At 43.0% G+C, this 20,147-nt stretch overlaps 1 protein-coding gene across 1 annotated transcript; it reads right to left on the reverse strand.

Annotated features, from left to right (window-relative positions):
- Positions 1–619: 619 nt before the first annotated feature.
- On the reverse strand, positions 620–15,561 carry VPS37B (VPS37B subunit of ESCRT-I). The gene is made up of 4 exons (XM_080559544.1): positions 15,373–15,561; positions 6,809–6,980; positions 6,072–6,154; positions 620–4,923 (listed from the first exon to the last, which is right to left on the reverse strand). Exons 1-4 carry the CDS (start codon positions 15,475–15,477, stop codon positions 4,426–4,428), a joined length of 858 nt encoding a protein of 285 aa, XP_080415670.1. The 5' UTR covers positions 15,478–15,561; the 3' UTR covers positions 620–4,425.
- Positions 15,562–20,147: the final 4,586 nt, after the last annotated feature.

Below are 20,147 nucleotides of genomic sequence, written 5' to 3' on the forward strand. Positions count from 1 at the left end.
TGATCAAATCTCTGCAGCCACCACAAATGGAACACATCAAGAAGAAAAAGGAAAAAAAAATTAAAAAGGGATTTTCTCCCATATATTATTATCAGTTATTCTGCAGCAGGACTTCTTATTTTACATTGCTATTAAAATGACAGATGTTACAGAAGATTACATCAGGTTCTTTCTGCTCTCTGACTCATATTCCTAAATAATTTTGGTTGACTCATTTCTCCTCACTTGGCTGAAATTTAAGTTTTTCCTCTATTAACAAATAAAAGCGGGCTTCCCCCTTCTCTCAGCTTTTCCAGGTCAAGACTAGGCACTTCCACTGTTCTAGGTGACTGCAGGAAACAAAACTGCAGAGATTTGACCTGGCAAAACAGCCCACGCACCTCTTCACTACGATTAAGATGTGCAGAACCTGAGCATACCTGTCCTGTATCAGCTACGCACACACCGTATATCCAGTCACTAAGAACATGAGCAATGGATTTATTATGAGCAGTTATATTCTTGTAAATTTAAGTTCCACATTCACCTACAACTGTATGTGATGTACATACATCATTAGTATTAAAAAACATGAGCATTATCTCCACCATGATTGAATGAAGCCGCAAGGGGAACATGACACCAAGAGATATGATATTTTATTTAAAATCAGACCACAGTAGATTACAGAAAGACTTATTATGCAAACAAATCCACTGTACATTTCACAACTTGCTAGGCATATAAAATTGCCCCTTTATTCAACTGTCCAGCATTACACAAAGAAAGCATTCAGGTGCAGGACGACTCTACCTCCTCTGAACTCAACGTTTGCCAAGAAGCTCTGTGTTCAGGCTCGAGGAATTGTCAGTTGGAGCTCTACGTCTAATTCACTATTCCAGTTTGAGAGGGCAGAAACGTCCACAAGAGGTGGAGACTGAGGTTATGAAGTGGGAGCACTAAACAAAACGGCCACCCACGACTGGACTGTGCCCAGGGCCCTGCCTCCTGGAACCATATCAGAGCTTGTATCCTAAAGAGTCCCTCCAGGGTCACAGTACAACCGCGACCTGTGTGGATCAGCTGTGTCAGAACAACTGACTCCGCTTCCTCCGAGAGACAGCACTGAGGTGCAGTGAAACTCATCCTAGAGTTAGAACCATTCAATGCTGACCATCATTCCAAAAAAACCCCAACAACCCTAACCACACACAATCGAATTAGTCATAACTTACAAAATCTGCGTACAAAAGACTGGCAAACGTAATGCCATCCAAAGAGAGCATTTTCAACCCTACCAACGCTCTAAAGCCGTGTTACACATCAAGTTTAAAAGATTTTTCTCCGCTCCAATTGCTTTGGGGAAGTATATGCTATTTGCAGCAGACATGAAAAATCCTCAAGACAACATAATATATATTTTGGCAAGCACACTGAGCTACCCCATCTCAAGTCTCAGCTTGCCTATGGCATTTTAATCTCACTATCTTATAAACAGTGCAAATTAGTACAATTCTAAACATCCTAGCCATAGCAGAATTTATTAACTATAACAGAACAGGAGAAGCTGTCAAAGGGCAACGGTTCAAAGCACTGACAAAGCTCTTGCCCGACTCATTCAGATTAGTGTTCTGTAACATTTTTTTTCTGAAAGGATTTAAACAGCTTTCCACAGTCGTCTTTCTCCTATACCCTTAAACATTACCAGCAGTCAAGTACATATTTACAGTTTGTGCGCACACACACACAATTAATGGCAAAAACATTTTCCATGAGCAGCTGGATTTCAGTTACGGGACTGCTATAACTGAAACATCACATTAGTTGTATCACCTATGTTCAAACTAACCCATCAGTGAAGGCAACTATACGCTCACAAATAGCAGATACAGCCTTTCTTGATTCTAAAGTATGAGGGTGAGATTTTTGTTTTCATTTTTTAAAGAAAGTGCTCTTGAAGAGCCCTTAAATTAGAGTTAAACAATGGCTATTCAAATGATAAAAATGCTAGTATCCTAGTATTACAATCACAGGTAGTGATCCTAAGGCACATCAGCCACATGCATATGCAATAATGCATTGTTTTGCTTTCAGACAGAAAAACTGCATTAGCTTTGTCTGTATTTAGTTAGCACAAGAGTCTGTTTTTAGATAAAGTATCCCTGAAAGATCATGTTATCACAAAAGTTACCAAAAGACAGAAAATTTAACAAGTAGTAAAAATACTTTTGGACTACTAATACCAATAAAGTTAGATACATAAAATGCAGTGCAAATTCACAATACACTTATCTATCACCTCCATCACTTCTGAGGATTTGCAACTCTCAGAAAAAAAGTTGGCACTTGATAAGTGTAAAATATACCTGGTTGTTTTTATTAAATGTTAGCAAAACTAATTTGGGATTGTTTTAGTTTGTGTAGCAGGCTCAACGTATGAATTTCTATACTCAATCACCACCCTGGTAGCCCCCACCAACTTTTATTCTTCCTAGGACACAAATCATTTCTACAGCAGATTTATGTTTAGCATTCAGATACGACAGTTGCCATCCAAATACCAACACTAATAGCACAGCAAAATTTTTTGAAACAAGTCATGATCAACCATGCTTACACAAATGCTTCAATGAGGAAAATAATACCAAGAAAAGATATTACACTATTTTAAAAAACACATCCTGTACCATCACTAGATTACAGAAAAACACACGTGGCAAACAAATCCAACGCACGTTGCTTCACGAACTCCCCCATCTACAGAAACTTTCCAGATTTACACTGGGGAATTGGTTCAGATGCCAGTAACACTGACCAACCTTCTGCCTTTTGTCTTCAGAAGGCAAAACAAGCCAAATAACTGTATTTTCAGAATAGAGAGCTTCCTGTTATGAGATTAATTTCAGATCAGTATTTGCTAGCAACCACCACACTCCAGAGGAAATGATTAAGGGACAGTCAAGGGCCTTATGTAAAGAAAAAAATAATCAGATATTCTATTTTGACTGAAGCTGTTCGTAGCACAGACTTCCAAACAATGTAGTGCATTCCAGGACAATGATAAGAATGTTTTAAAATAGTGAAGAAGATATGGCAGATTCTGGATCATGTCTTCCTTAAGGTAGCATGAATTAGTTGAAAGTTGTTTGTGGGTATGAAAAATTGATAATCAATTTGCGGACATATTCTGCACAAGCAGTAAGTGTTAAGATTTGCCTCTCCCAATGCTAGATTAGATTACCAGCGCGTGCCTAGGGTCATATTGAGAATGAGATCTGAACTCCCCTAGGCAGCCTCCCTCTCCAGTGGTATAAAAAGTCAAGAAAGGATTATATAAGAGGCAAACAGCTACCATGGAGTTCAAAATTTTTTTTCTGTTTTGACTGCTTGCACAGAAATGTTAACTGCAAATTCCAGATGGATAAGCAGGCCAAAAACTGCAAGACGGAAGGAAATGGAGAAGTTAAAAACAGTTCTGCCAAGCAAGAGATGGCAGTTTGAGGGACAAAATGAAGTTGTGGGCAATTACATGATGTGAAAATCCAACACTTAATTAAGAAAATACCCTGCCTGGATTCCTGGAACCACATGATATCAAAAGCTAAGCACCGGTGTATAAAAAAAATTAACTTCTGTATCCAAGGTGTGGAAAAAAAACATATGAAAATCTTAATAGGTAAAGAAATAAAAATTCCTGGTAAAATTTCTATAAAACCCTAAACTGGCTCTACAAACAGTTTAGTTTAATTTCAAGAGACCAGGACTTTCAGAATATCAAACTATTTAGGAATGGGAAGAGTGCGTACTTTTATTATGAAAAGTCTAAGGTAACAACTGAAATGTAGAACTGAAACTCTTGTAACTTTTACTGTTTAAAAACCATAGAACATCATCTGACAACAGTTTCAGCTCAGCGAGCTCTGAAAGTGTTGTGCACCTGGCCACAAATGCCACCGTCTGGGCGCACTGCAAAGGCTGCTGATGCAGTCCCCTCCAACCCTTCGCCCAGCATTCAGATATAGCTGTTACGATCCAAACACTGGCACTGGTAGAGAATTCTTTAGAGAGACAAATAGCTCCCGCTTGCCACACACCCATCCAGCTGCGACGGGAATACATCAGAACAGAAAAGGATGCTGATTTACCATCGCTAAAGAATTCGGAGATTTATAACATCAGGAAATCCACTGTGCACTGTTTCACAATTTGATGGATTTACAAAATTTAGCTCCTATCACCTTCCTAGAAAGTTCTTGCTGTCACTGGTATTTGAAAACAAAAATAATCACATTTACTAAACACAATTTCAAACCTCTGTGCCAGAGCTCAAATTTTATACTCCACTGTGCAAAAAACAGAGGCTTTCCATTGCCTATGTTAAGTCTCTGACAGGGAGAGAAAAAGGAAATATAAGCACCAATACATAAGTCAGGCGCACCAAAATATTCACTGGAGGATAAAACCAGGATGTGGTGGGAAGCGAGGTGGTCTTTGGGGAAGAGCTGGAGGATACGGTGGTACGAACTGAGATGGGTATCCTGGCTGTGACACTTGACTTGCAGACTGAGCTCCCGGTCGAGGTGGGAGAGGAGGATATGGAGCACCTGGATAAGAAAGAGCTGGTCCTGAACTCATGGCTGCAGTAAAGGGAGTAGGAAAGCGTCCTGCTGGGACTGAAGGCGGAGGGGGTGGTATTCGTCGGGGCACAACTGAAGGAGGAGGGTTTGCATCCGAAGTGTAGGAATCTTGAGGTGCTGGTGTCGTGTCAGGTGCTCTCGGCTGAGCCAGCGGCTGAACCTGCGGAAGTCTCTGTCCCTTCAGCACCATCTCTTGGAGCTTCTCAATTTTTACACGTCGCAGGTGAGCCAGTTTACGCTTGCTCTGGTACTCGTCAATGAAGGAATCCAGTGGTATTTCACCATCAAGAAAATTTTCTGCCATATTCTATCAAATATGGAATAATCTCTTAGAAAACGGCATACTCTGAGACAACCTAAAGGGCTTACATCCTAAAAATAGTGTAATTTTGCCTGTGATTTTCCAGATTGCATATGGAGGATGACTGGCAGACTAAGAATTCTAAGCAGAATTTTGAATTAGTTATCACTTAGAAGCAGTGGGAGTTAAATACCATTTTTGCTGAAATTTATGCTGAAGTAACAGCAGTAAGAACATCTGAATCTGTCTCTGAACATTTCCCTGATCATCAGAGGCAGGACTGAATCAAGCTCAACAGCTTTCCAGATTGCCAGCTAAGCTGAATTACGGTTTAGTACTGCTTGCAATGCCAACAGAAACACTGAGAACTCTACAAGCCTCGTTACAGCGAGGTAGATTATTGCTAAACCAGATTTAATACTCGTGCTTACTTGTGGCAAAGCAAAGCTTTGGGAAAATGATGTTTTAATAATCAAGAGAGGTGACCACACGTATAATCATGAAATTCAACTTGTCCTGGGAATGTTTTTTTGCAATCACAATTCAAGGCCAATAAGCAGATCTTTTCCCTGATGCTAATAAACTATGTAGTTACACAGAACGTCCTACAGGCAAATCCACTAACAAAACTAACCATTCCCGTTGCTCTAAAAACAAGCCACCCTTCAAGCACTTGTAGTGACCATTGGCACCTAGACAGGTGCGTTGAAATCATAATGGAATATTCCACCGAAACTACTGCAGAGTCATCCCTCTCATAGACCAGCACAGGCAGTCTTTCATTAGGTTACTAATTGACATTTGTAATGGATTAATACATATACCAGATGAACACCATTAAAAATATTTCCACATTTAGATGCTATTAGTTTGAAGGCAATGTCAAGGAACTAAGAGAGTTTGGCTTTCTCTTCTGAAAAATAGTGTTGTGTCTTAAACCTCAAAGACCTTAAGAATAAAAAAAATTATTCAAAAAAAAAGTGTCACTGAAATCAAATGACTGTTTAAGGAAGTTCAAAGCAAAGACCAGACCATATACTTAAAAATATCCCTTTAGACTACTTATTACATGTTCAACGGTATTATATACTTCAGCTACCCCAAGTCTTCACTAATGGGTATAAAGTGGCAGAATTGAAGTGTACTGTCATTACCTCCGTGTCTTCCTCAATCTTAGCCCCCTCTGTCTGAAGGAGTGCTAGCAGTGTCTCCAGTGAAGCATTACTGGATTGTCTGTCTGTAACGGCATGAAAACAAGTGTAAGTGACAGCTGTTTGTAAGTGACTTTTAACTGAAGCTATAAAGTATCATCGAGCATAAAAATCTTCTCAGGCACATCTGTATAAACAGCATACTCTGCTGATCTAGACAGGATGACTGTCAGACTGCAGTGAGACAATATGACATTTAAGTAGTTAGGAATATTGTCGCGGTGCTAAAACCAGAAATTATAATTTATAATAATGAAAAAAGCACTTCAGCAAGTGCAGTATCAGACGCACAGTACTTCATAATTCGGTATTTAATGAGAACATTAAATACAAGTTTGTTTGATTTATGATTAATCACTGGAAATTCAAACCCGGTTTTACTTTTCAGCAAGGTGGGCAAACTTGGCCATTTAGCAAACAATAGCTACGTAACCACATCAGTAATAAGGAATCTGTAGTGCATATTTCTGGGTGTAAGAGATATTATTTCTGGGTGTAAGAGCCATTAGGTGTATGATCTATTTCAGAAGTACGTGAGAGTAAGTTTTGATTTTATACCCTAATGCACAGAACTAAAAATGAGGGAGTGAAAAAAAAAAAAAAAAAAAAAACCAAGATGCACGACAGATTTAAATTCGCTTAGAAAAGAGCAAATCATAATAACCAACAGAAAACGTTACCTAGTTTTGTTTTCTTTATCTGGTATGCTTCAAAAAGAACTTGCAGCTCTTGATATTTTTGAGTCAAATTTGCTTTCAAAGACTCCAACTTCGGCTGGAACAGAAGATTGTCCTCTGCCAGACTGCGGTTGCTGGCAAGAGTCATGTCCTTGCTGTGTTGAACATTTTGGGCCTGCAAAAAGAAAGGTGTGTGAAGTGACAGCGACAAACGATATTAATCAAGATTAACGGTTACGTAGACAACACAGGAATTTCGAGACTACTACATAAACAGCAAAAGTAAGCTCTCTGCAAAAACAGTACTACTGCATTGGAGCTGCAAATAACAATACTTTGGGACTTTTTATTTGTGAATGTCTCCTGTTTTGGCAGGTATGGTCAGCTTCAGCTATTGCGCCCATTTCCACTATCTCTTTCTCTTCTGCGCCAAATCTTTCCCAAACTCTATTTCTGCTGCTCCACAATATGCTCTTTTAGCAGAAGAAATACGGCCTATGATGCAAACAGCACATTAAGGACACCTATAAACACAAGCTCGCACACAAGGAACATCCCCTGAGCGATTCCACTACGAGCGTGGTTCTCCCCGCTCAGCCAGCACCACCCTTGAATTCATCGCTTCCGAGCAGGAGTTACCGCTCACCTAAGGGCACCTTCCCACGTGTATTTTTAACCCTCACATGAAGCAGATGGTTCATTAAGCAGTATTAGTTCCACCTTGGAGAAGAATTACTTTTATTCCAAGCATTTGAGGAGTTTGTGCTGTGGGAAAGGGCTCCCAAGAGGAGCCTCCCCTCTGACAGGGGCAGCGGAGCCGGCAACGGGCCCTGCAGGTAGAATGGCTTTTGCTGGGTCAGGACAAAAACAGGAGTTCCTGCTATACCAAACAGCCCTCAAGAGACCCGTTTCATCCCATTGTAGTGGTTACTGACTGGAAATCAGTGCCTGGGCACCCATTTGGACATCTCTGCTCCATGGCAGTGGAGCGCAATTTGTGTCACCTGAGTTTCCTCTAATTCTTGTCACAAATTTACGTGAGGCCTGACCTGTTGGCTGCCTCGGCCTTGGGAGATCAGAGTTTCTCCAGAATATTCGTCCCAAACTATGTTAAATCTAACCTGGATTAATGCCAAAAGCCTGTGTTTCAGCTCAATCCTGCTGTTTAACATATCGTAGCCCAAAGACATGGTTCTTAAGGAACAAATGACAATTTCCATAAAACCACTGTCAGCAAGATTCCAAGTTTGCTCACACACGCACAATTTTATCAAGACAGTCTTCAGGAGCTTTGGGAAAGACGAGTGTTCAGAGAAGCCTGCCCTGGATGTCACATTAGATTCATTAAAAAAAATCAGACATCAAAAAGAAGGGAGGAAAAAGCAAAGGATCTGATTTCAGTCTGAATCAACAAGTGGGCTAATTTTCCCATGGCACAACAGACTGATTCTATTAAACTTTCTTCAAAACCAATTAAATGTTCGGTGCACTTCTTCTGACCTCCTACATTAACGTGCCCCTTCTACCCCACCTTCAGTGCAGAACAGTGCTTGCTTCCTTTCACGCTCCTGGGGGGACATAGGAGAGGCACACCTTTGAAAGGGCAAAAGAGGAAACCTGAATGAGAGGAAACCTGAAAATCCCTGAAAAGGAGAGGACCAGAACTCATGTGTTCCTGACAGTCTGAGCAAAAGGACATATACAACAGGTGAAAATATTTCCCAAGTGTAGCAACAGTGTCTTCAAAAGCAGTTACTTGCTTTTGAAATATTTATACACTGCTTTAACCTGCTAACTTCAAATTTGACTCAGTATTGCTTAAATACATCTTTAATACTTAAATACATCCTGAGATATTGCTCCTCAAATACCAAGTTTTACTCTTTTGCGCTGTTCTTGCTAAACCACTCAAAAAAAAAATCATCAAGTCAAGGATAATGCCGAGTCCTAAACTGTGCATCAATCAAAATAAAAGTCTATTCCAAGCTGTACAAATGGGAGGAACTATTTGTAATACTGTTTGGCTTCTCAGGATTCTCACATCGAGCCTAAACAAGCTTTCAACCCTATGCTTGTGTTCAACTTGAATACTTTCCAAGAATAAAAAGAAACTCCTCTCTTCTCACTTTTGATTCCAATGCAAAATAATTTAAATTAAACTCGTTGCTTCCATTTGTTTGTTCTCTTATGATCCAACGCACTTAGACTCAATTTTAGTAAGCTGAAGTCCTTGTTTTACATTTTTTCCTAACAATAATGAATGGAAACCAAGTACACGCTATTTAACAGCTTAATTACTGACATCCAGCTTCTTACCAAATTACCTGCCATCACCACAAGTTTTGTTAACTAGCTGTCTTGTGAACTGCCAGCCAAAGGAGATTGCGTGCAAAAAGATTTATGCTTTCTGATGCCTCTCCTCTTTCACCATTTTAACGAGCAAACTACTTCCTTCAAGTGACTTAAATTTGATCTGGTGATCACATTTTCACTGCTTGTAGGGCTGACATTCTCATTTCAAAGTAGTTGTGCAGTCAGGCTGGGAAGACCAGTTTTATGAGCGGACTTTGATCTTTCTTCAGGACGAAGAACATGTTATGTACATTTTTTCTAGAGAAGAAAAAACAGTGGAATGAAAGATACGCAAATCTATAAACGTTTCAAAAGTACAAATCTCTGGGAAAGGGTATTACTCAAATCATACATGTAATAAGGAAGAGAAGAACTCCAGGTAAATAGGCAGAGTAAGAGAAAAGGCTTCTTTAAGTGATATAAAACTTAGGCTACTTCTTAAATAACTCTCCTCCTCAGGTACCATAATGTACTTAACCACGTACATAGCGTGCAGCCGGGCTATGGACGTGAACAAGGAGACAAACACCTAGCTTTCTACGACGACTTTCTGAAGAACTTCACTTCTGAATCATTATGAATGCGTAAGATGAATAAACATCATCATAATGGGATATACTTGTCTCGTAGGTGTAAGAAACAAATTAATACTACAACAGCACCTGGAAAGTCAGAGTTACCTAGTTTGATGGCAAACAAGTACAGGTAACCCACCTCCGTCTGACACAGTGACACCCTTTCCTGACCTTGCCACCTGATGTCTAGCAATTACAGACTAGTCTATACTTAACTGAAAGTCTTAAAAATATTTGTTTTAAAGATGACAAAAAGTTGAGCTATTCTTAATCGCATTGTAAGTTACAGTGCTTGAAATTACACAAGCCTTAATGACTCAACTTCTTCGGTATTATAGCACTTCTAAGAAGGGCACATTTTTCTACAGAAATTGAACAAAAAACACAATTCATATTTAATGCTCAGGTGTTACTCTTGAAGTCTTCACTTCCAGCTTTAGTCTCTGCATCAAACTTATTTTAAAAACACGGGCAGTTAAACAGATGAGAAACTTGTATTAAATCTTCCTCAAAACCATGAGAAGAATCAACTCTTCAATTACAAGGTAAACTTAAGAACGACTTCTTTCCAAAAACAAAGGTGAAGACCCATACACCTATTTGGGACATTTTAATGCTTCACTTCACCAGAAGAAGTTTGGGGAGGGAGTAAATTCTAATTCCTAACAAACAGAACTAATATAAACCCAAGCCAATGCAACTTTAATACCATCACAATTTTACAAACCAGAACAATCTCTGGCAAAGATGTAAATTCAGTGTAATAAACTTCTCTGCAACTGTTCCACTACATTTAGAAGTTAATTCAAGGACTCAGAAAAGCAAACACTTAAATTTGCCTAAAAAGCCCTAAAGAAAAGCTTTCAAAAATGTTGCCTGATTTAAAACCAAAAAAATAAGTAAATTGCACAATCATCCAAGGGTCAAAGATACAGTATAGCGTGACCAGTCTACGAAGAGTACCAACGCAGCACAAAGCACGCTTTCAGCATCCATTCAATAGCTGTAACAGAACAAGGAAGGAATAAATCCAAACCAAGTTATTTTGTTGTCAGATCTGCTCTGCAACAAAAAATTGTATTAATAGGGAACTGCTACTGCATCAGATGCTTGCCTGCCTAATGGAAGTAGAGCGAAAAAAAGTTACCAACAGAAATAAGCTAAGAGCACGCAACCCTAGCAGAATCGCTAAGATGACTGTTGAGGTCGTGTGCACTTCATCAGGCAGGAAACCTGAATCTGAAAACCGATGAAAAATACCAGCCAGAATCATGAGACATAATGAGACAGGGCGATATTAAAGTAGAACTTTTTTTTTTTTTTTAACTTGTTTTCCTTTTAACTATCAAAGTCTCACTATGAATTCTGAATGGGACAAACAGGGCAACACGGAGCTGCTTACAGTGGGATTTTGATGGCAGAGAGATTGCTCAGCACTGAGCTGAGCACTTGAAACCAAACTGTGGGCAAGGCACGGCAATGAAGTCACATACGCATGGAAGTTAAAGACAAAATCAGGGATTATGAAGTTATTCAAAACTTAAGATGCTTAAATAGTTTCTTTAAGAGATAATTTGAATAGTTTTACTCGAGGATTTACTTAATAAGCACTTGTAAGAACAGGCAGCAGCAACGGCTTTGGGAATGGAAAACCTACTGATCTCCTGAACTGCAGCTTTGTTTCATCCCACTTTTAAAGCGAAGAAAAGTGCTGGACAAAGTTAAAATACAAGCAAGTACTAGGACTAGCTTAGCAACATTTTTACTGTTTACCATTTATTCCAAAACGTTTGCCCTAAGAGTGGTTTGTTCAAAATAACTCTGAGAACCATCCCTCCTGTTGATCTAAGGCATGTTCCCAGTAGAACACGTCCAGACCAGGTCCTTCTGCCACGGTCCGAGCAACTGAAACCCCAAGGAGCCACAAAGTGCACCCAGTGCTGCTCTAATTACAGGCTGGCTTTGGCAGGCGTCAGGACAAGTAGTCCACTGGTACTTTCAAGAAAAAGGCTCTCGAGGAGCTACAAATAAAACAAACACTCAAACTCTCTCTTTCACTTGCATTACATACTTGTAATTTAGGACTCAAATGCGCTGTCACACTGCAGAAGTATAACTATGCACGGTTGGAGTGACAAATTAACCCTTGAAATAGGAGCCAACAGGTGCAGAGGAGGAGAATAAAGACGTCTTTTACAGAAGATTTAGGAATGCTTTTCATCGAGTACTGGTGAACCATAACGCACCCTCTAATGGCATCTGTTTGGTAATAAATATTAAGACATATTCCAAAATAATTAGATTTGCTAAATTTAGGTATTCTGATTATGCAATTACTAGCTTAAAAATGAGAAAATAGAGGTTAAAAGGTAAGTTGCAATTCCTAAATGTTTTTACTCCTGCTGCCCAGAACCGCAGTTTGTGCCCAGCAGACACAGGCAGGTTATTCATTCCGTGCTTAGCTGGAAAAGAAAATCCTATAGTTGTCACCAAGTCTAAGTCTTAACTTTGTAGCTAAATTTCATGTTTGGCAAACGAGAACATAACCACTCACACCATGCGGTTTTAGGACAGGATAAGGAATCCAAGAAATCTGGGCATGCACTCACATCGTTTGAACTCAAGACTTTCTGCGCTGCCCGATCTTTTCGAACAGCTTTTGAGAAAAGGGCTACACTTGAAAACCCCTTCCATGCCTGCCAGCGTATTCTGAAATGCTGGAACGAGAGGAAGGCGACGCATTTCTGACGACTTCATTTCATACGATTAGGGTTTTGAAAAGCAAATAATTTTGGCAGTGGATATTGAGCATTCAGTAACACAATGCTGCACTGTTAAAAGCAAAGTCCTAGTACAGGTCACGAGACGACCAACTCTCACCAGAGAAATTCATCGAGCTACCACCAGTATCCCATCACAAACTCACCTGTCCTGTTTAGAATTACCATTCTGAGACTGACTTTTACAATGTACTTTTATTTCATGAAGATGAATACCATCGATGTACTACAGAAATTAACCTCAAAGGATTATCAAAAAACCTCCTCGATTTCAAAAGACGAGGAGTACCAGACAATTGGCTTCCTTCCTCTTTCTGCCAGACAAGATGTTCGTTGTTCAAGCGCTAAAAGCCCAGAGGCTTCAAAAACAACCTTGCAGACAGAAAGAAAAAGCAGCTTAGCTCTTTGATGCCACATTTTTACACACCTGGGGTTATAGCATGAAGGACACTGCCTAAGCACATTACCCTGGTGAAATATATCTGCACGCTAGCACACGCACACAGATATATATATATATATATTTTTATATATATATGCCTACACCCCCACGATGACATATACAAATCCTGCTCAAGTGCTGCACAGGAACACATTCCCTCTGGAGCTGGAAGGAGCCTATTTTTAGCTATTAGCAAGAAAGCCAAGTGGTTTTCCAATCCCTTCTCTCTGTGAACAAAACATTGTTTTTCTGAGCTGGGTTTCCCTCGCAACGACGAGTACAAAGGTTTTTTCAATTACGGGATAATCAGCTTTAGCCAATTTTGCCACTGAAAATACGAGTGACCTCAGAGAAGTGACTCAGGAAACATGATTTAATTGGCATGCCCCAATAAAATTACTAATTTAAGGACTTTGGAATAACGCTACAACCTAGATACATCCAGACTGAAAACCAAATACCTACACAAGCAGCAGTGAAGTTACCATGGTTCCCCCTTAATGTTCAGGATTTCCCTCTCTCCCTCTTCCTGTCACATACTTCATTGTGAAAAATCAGGAGCCAGCAGCACAAACCCAAGGAGCAAACAATTCAATGAAGGCAGGAACAAAACAAGGAAGTATTTGAGCAATTCCAGGACAGGTAAATGCTTTTGAGTTGAACAGACTCTGGTAAAAGCCTCCGTGCACAATAAAAAAGGATTATACCCAACAGTAGTATAGCCCTATTTCCACACAGCTCAAACACCTTCAAACCTAGCCACACTTTCCTAACACCACAAAATATTCCCTCGGGCCCAGAGAACTTTACTCTACAATTTAAAAGCCTTCTGCTGCCAACTAAAGAGGGAAACCGGAGGATCAGACTGAGAAGACGGTGTAATACCGCAGCAAGAGACAATCTTTGACACGAAGGTCAAGAGGTTTTTTGTCACTTCTGACCCACAGTCTGAAGTGTGCGTTGACCGAAAACAAGAGGCTGGCTGGGCCAGCCCACCTACCGCTGTACCTTGCCAGAGGTCAGGCTGCAATCAGCAGCGCTGCACCCGATCGTATCTGCACCAAATTAAGCCCGTTATGACCCGCTGGCTTTCCTTAAATCCTCAGTCTTGCCGCAGAAGGGTTCTCCTGCCTCCCAGTAAGCCGCTGGGGTCTCCAAGATCTTTTCACGTTTTACTTTTTACAGCAGCATTTGCTTCTTCAACGGTTTCTTAAGTCCTCAACGCATAAGCTCGTACGGAAAGCTAATACACCCAACCCCATCTTGCAAATCCATTTACACAAAGTTCAAGAGAAACGCTGCACAAAAAAGCAAAGAGCAGCTTCCCCAGGACTCCTCGCTGCCAGCCTCGACCCTCGGAGGGCCCCTCCGTTGCCTGCGATACTTTAACGCTGCGGTGATCCTGAACCACTTCCTTGGACGCACTAGAAGGGCAGGGATCGTACTTCCAGGAAAAGCAACAAAAAGGGATCTTACTCAATAGATGAGGCTTTTTAATTAGCTAAGCCTTTTTTTTTTTTTTTTTTTTGTTTCCCCTGGGACTTTGGTCCTCTGATTTAACACAAAACCAGTAACACCAGATCCTGGGAAATACAGTACGCTTGCCTCTTTCAAAAACGTTCGCAGCAGCAGCGGATCCATCTTACTTGCCGTCAGCTGACTGCTCGGAGCCTTTTCGGGGCGTTCGGTGGAGCACAAAGCTGGGGGAGGCTGCTCCCAGCACTGCCCTACGGTCACCCTCCGGCACCCAAAGCCCCCGTACGGGGGGCCCCCGCGGCAGCGAGGACACAGAAGAACACTTCTTCTATTTGGTCTCAGCAAGCCCAGACCCGAACCCATGGCTTTGGGGCTGGGGCGCTGACAAAGAGGCTCCAAGCGGGCACAAAAAGCCCCAGGAAGGCTGACAGCCTCCCCTATTTCGCCTCTTTTGGACTTAAAATCGCGCTGAGCTCGAGAGCACAACCGGGACCGGCTTCACCCCACGACCCCCCCCGGGGTCCGGGCACAAAACGAGGAATGCGTTAATCGGAAAAAATTGCATATATATAAAAATAAGCACGATACCGTCCGCCTCTGCCTAATTTAGCCCAAACCGAGCGATTTCAGCGCTGCCAGGCCCCCTCCTCCGGCAGCCGGCCGCGGGGGCGCCGGGGATCGGGGGGGTGGCGGCAGACAAAGGGGGGGAGGACCGGGAGGGACCGGGGAGACACCGAGGGGGCCGGGACGGGGCTGGAGGGGGGGGGACCGAGGGAACCGGGAGTGAGCGGGGAAAGCCGGGACGGGGCTGGGGGGACCGAGGGAACGGGAGGGTACCGGGGGGGGCAGGGCCGTGGCACGGAGCCACCTGCGGCCGGGGGGGGGCTGAAGGTCGCCGGTACCCCCCGGACACCGAGCGGCGTGGCGGGGGTCGCCGCTCACCTCCTCCATCTCGCGGGCCATGTCCTGCAGCCGCTCCTCGTCGTCCAGCAGCGCGCTCAGCTCCTGCAGGCTCAGCGCCTCCAGCCGCCGCGCGTCCAGCGCCATGGCCGGCCCGGCGCGGCCCCGGCCCGCTGCTGCTGCCGCCGCTCCCCCCCCCCCCCCAGCCCGGCCCCGGTTTCCCCCCCCCCCGGCCCCGCTCCCGCTCCCGCCGCCGCCCGGAAGTGGCGCGGCCCCGGTGGCCCGGCCCGGCCCCGCCCCGCCCGCGGCGCCCCCTGCTGGGAGGGGCGGGGCGGGAGGAGGGGGCGGCGCGTGCCGCGGCCGGGGCGGGGGGCGCTGGGGCGGTGCCTCAGGGGAGGCTGAGGGGGGGGGGGGGCAGGATGGAGGCGCTGTGGGTCCCTGCCTTCGGCCTCCAAGGGCTTGGATGGGGCAGTGGGGCAGGAGAAGGGCCTGGAGTGGTGGTGGTGCCCCAGGCTGTGGAGGGGTGGGTGGGTTTCCCTCAAGGTGCCAGGTCTCGGCCCTCAGAGCCCCTCGGTGCTGCCTGACCCGAGGGGCTGTGGGGCTCGCTGAGGCGTCAGGGCTTGGTGCGTCCATTTTGTGGTCGCCCCGCAGGCCCCCGACCAGCTCTGAGCGCCCCACGAGTCGTGTGCTGAGCCGTCACGGCATGACGGAGCTGCTGCCTGACGGGCCATAGGCATCCTTGTTCTCCTTTTGTGTATAGCTGCAGCTGTAAATGAGGAAGGAAAACCAGTAGAATTATTTAATTCACGCTTCCTTACCTGGTAGGGAGTTGGCCACAGCAAATCTCAAAAGAGTGACTGTGTTATTGTTCTCAAGCCTAGGCCGAAAACCTATTTACGCTAAAAATAGCTAAAAATTGCATCTTGACAAGCTTCAGTACTAGTCCTTTTGTCCATCTGAAGCACTTTCTTCATCAAGCATGAAGGTCAAGAAATGATCTTTCTTTCACGATGTATTTTATAGTGGATTTAAACAATTTTGAAATAAAACCTGCAAGTTTTACATTAAAGAGCATCAGTCGAAACATCATGGCTCAATTTGGTTAGTTTCTGATTTATATCCATTAAGTGCACTTGCAAATATATATTTATCAGCGACATTTTGCTGTGTACTTTGTGGTAACACTTTGGAGCAGTAGCTCTCCAACTACTGCTGATGCTGGAGCATAGATGATACATACAATTATGCCTGGAAATAATTAATCGTGTAAATATAGCCTAGGCTGTATGAATCTCTAGGCATGCACCACCTTCTGGCCTGCTTTCGTAGCTAATTGTGGGTGTGGGTGCGCCCGTTTCCCAGTGTGTAACTGGAGGGAGAACCAGGATAAGCACGAGCCAAAGGAACAGGGTGGGAAATGGCCATGGTGTCCTTACCCTTTGTATTTTAGATCAAAAAAGATCTATCTAAAGAAAAAGAAAATCAATGTGGTGAACTGAATCAATCTGTGATGTAATCCTTCTCAAACATAATGACATTAGTCACGTTCAGGAAGTGACCCAGTACTTCCTGGCAGACCTGAACGAAGACATAGCAGCGTTGTGTTTGTTTTTTTTGTCCTACAATTAAACTCAGCTCTCCGTCTCCCCCAAAAGCCCTCTCCGTCACCTCACAGGTCGCAAAGCCTGACAGTAACACGCTGCCGGCAGAAGGCTTCCTGGCCTTCTGGCTGTTTAGTGCAGGGCTTCTGTGAGCTCAGTGCATTCAGAGGCAGGTAAGAGAGGTCAAAGCATCCGGCAGCTGAGCTTGCCTAGGGTGGGGAGACCGTGATTAGCGATATGGGCATGTGTCTGCTCTTCCACGTCAACATGCCTGCGTATCGCTGTGCTATGTGCCAAACTCCTCCTTGTGCGGGTGCTCTGCTCGGAGCGAAGATGAATAAGCAGCTGTACCCCTTGGCTGTGACATGGCTTTTCAGGGCCACTACAGCCTGACCTTGTTATTTAAAACCAGCAGATAGCTGCCATGTCAACATGCTATCACATGCCGTATTTGCACATGCCCATCAAAAAGACAGAGTTGTACCCTGGTGTTAAACCAGCCTTTAAATCTCTACATGCATGCAAACACATACATATATGTGCGGACACACACACAAACAGAGGAATTAGCTGAGGGATTAAAAGAAGCCCCTTCTTCTAAAGAACATTAGTGATTCTAACTTCATAGCATAGCAAGATAATTGGTATGGGGGGAGTGTGGTTTAGAAGAGTCTGACTCAGCTTCATGTTGTAAATCTAGTTTTACTACTGCCTCTCTGTGTGATCCTGAGCAGAGGTCTCAGCTTCCCTCAACCAGAGGGCCTTTTGCTTAAAAGGAAAAACCAAAATAACCTCTCAGGCACATGCAGAGAGTGGAGAGGAATAGTTCACAGTGAATAGTGCTTGTGGAGGTACTGTGGGTGAGTATCTCAGGTGAAGGGCACTACAGTATTACCATAATTGTATTGTCAATATGCTGATTGGAAAGATGATTCTATATTACAGTGACCTTCTAAGGGGATCTTCTACATAATTATATAATTTGTTCTTGTTTATTTTGCATAGAGTTGTTTCTGGAATTGTACTGCTGTAGACAGCAAGGAATTGATTATTTGAATTTGTCAATGGTAAACAATATTCAATTAGTTAGAAGCCATATAATGCAGAACAATGAAGTCCTCAGAAAATGCACAGGGAAAACAGAACTCATTTGTGCTCAAGTACAACATATATTGAAAATACTGTTTCTCCCTGTGTAGATAAATTTGCATTCTGGAGGTGCTGGAGAGGAGTGTCAATATTAAACATCTGGTCTGCTTTTTAGTACTCTGACCAGAATCTGCATGTGATTGAGAATTCACGTTTGGCCAGAAAAACAACTGAGGTTGACAGACAAAATAGGGGTCAGCTGCTTTTGTATAATTACCTATTCTACTTGGGTAGGTTGGAAGGTGCCTTTCCATTCAGCAGTCTTCATGAAAGATTAAGGTTTTGTGACAGCACATCACTTCAACAGAATGTGAGGAATAGCAGATAAACTAGGATTTTAGGCTACAGGGATTATCAAATATTGCAACGCTGCAGTCTGAGATTTATCAGCTGCCAAGCCCTGGTTCCTCTTTACCTTTGCTAAATTCCTTTTGAAAGGTGACAGTACTCATGAATGTGAAGAATGTAAGCATGCAAAGTACAGAAGCCAGGATTTCTTATTAGAAGAGAAATAGAACAAAAACTATGGGAAGACTACAGTGGAAGCCATGTCATGGTGAATAAGTCAGGCCGCAGTCATGGGGAGAACTGGCATCCAGCCCGCTTTAAATTAAATGTTAGGGTTTTTTTTTTATTTATTTATTTTTTATTATTATTTTTAACTTTTTAAACCTGAGCCTGGATTTCCTTCTGTCACCTCATATCCCTTCACGGTCAGCAGCACTGTGTCCACGCATATTTATTAGATTTAGACATATTTTGCAAGTCACCTTCACAACTTCTTTTCTTTTCCTGGACAAACTGGTTGGTTACGTAGAGACTGAATTTGCAAGTCTAATCTTTGGAGTTTATTAACCCGTTTTAGTCTGGTTGCTCAATAGGTAGATAAGTTTTCAGGCTTCTTTGCAATTTCATTTCCTCATTGAAGTCTGCACTTGTGTCTAGATTTCACAATTTAGACTCCTTCACACGCGAAATTACCTTCATATCCAGCCTCCTGGGGGAGAAACAGCAGTTCTGCTGTTGGTACTTCTTTCATTTAGAGAGCCAGAGGCGTGAAATGAGCAGGTTTATACACCTGTATACACATTCTTTGCCCTAAGCTCCCAGTGACGCTGGAGGAGATGAGGCAGACGCTATTTCTCCTCCCCACACTTAAGGTGCAGCTCCAAACCTGAACTGGAAACACTCTGGGTATTTATTTGCTTGTGGTATTTCCAGCTCTGCTGAAGGCCTAGAAAGCCCAGCCGCTGAAATGCACACAATTGCAGATTGAGGCAGAGTTTGGGGTGCTGGGAGACAAGCTGTAGGAATAAACACAGCTATGTTTTTTCCATTACACCGCATTTACATTTACCTTCTCTGTGCAAACGTACAGGGGTAAATACATGTTGTTTGGGAATCGCTAAGACTGTAAGATCTGCTCTTGAACTTTGTCTTGGATAGGGTTCTCCAATGTTTAAATCAAATAAAGCTGTGGTTATACTTATTACAGGGCATGGTTTGAGCTTATTAACAGTGAGGAAAACAACCTATTACAGAGCATACAGTCAATCTTTGTCATCACCTGTGCTTTCAAATGACCATTTGCTTCCAACTGTGCCATGACAGTCTTTAAGCTGTGCTCCACAAGTTAAGGTTTCAGAGAAACCCATCTGAGTTCCCTGTGGAGAAAAGACTCTCCCCTTCTAGGAGAATAAACTTAGCCGCCTTACTGTCATCCAGAAGTGCCTGAACAGATCTTCTTTGTGTTCCCATGTAAACATCAGCTCCGAGCAAACACGCAGCCACAAAATATTACGTGTCAGGGTCTCAGAGGGAACAGCGGCCTTTTTTCCAGAACAGCCTGAAATTTGGAGACTGCACACAGGCCCAAGGACAAGGGCAGCTCCAGATATAGCACAGAAGGAACTGCCACTGCTGCACCAAGTTAATACAGCCTCACTCCTGGGCTTTGCTTGGCCAACAGGCATCTCTGACACCAATTTTTACGTTACAGACAAACCCTGAAGAGGAGACGGTGCTCCTATGGAGACTTAGCACAGTGTTTGTTTGTGCTCATATTCT

This window comes from Anser brachyrhynchus, assembly GCF_964034855.1.
Source record: "Anser brachyrhynchus genome assembly, chromosome: 17".
Classification (NCBI taxonomy): domain Eukaryota; kingdom Metazoa; phylum Chordata; class Aves; order Anseriformes; family Anatidae; genus Anser; species Anser brachyrhynchus.

Coding starts and splice junctions, on each gene's coding strand:
- VPS37B (XM_080559544.1), bottom strand. CDS start 15,477: ATGGCGCTGGACGCGCGGCGGCTGGAGGCGCTGAGCCTGCAGGAGCTG. Junction 6,981..15,372: donor TGGCCCGCGAGATGGAGGAG/GTGAGCGGCGAC, acceptor TTCTTTTTGCAG/GCCCAAAATGTTCAACACAG. Junction 6,155..6,808: donor GATAAAGAAAACAAAACTAG/GTAACGTTTTCT, acceptor ATGCCGTTACAG/ACAGACAATCCAGTAATGCT.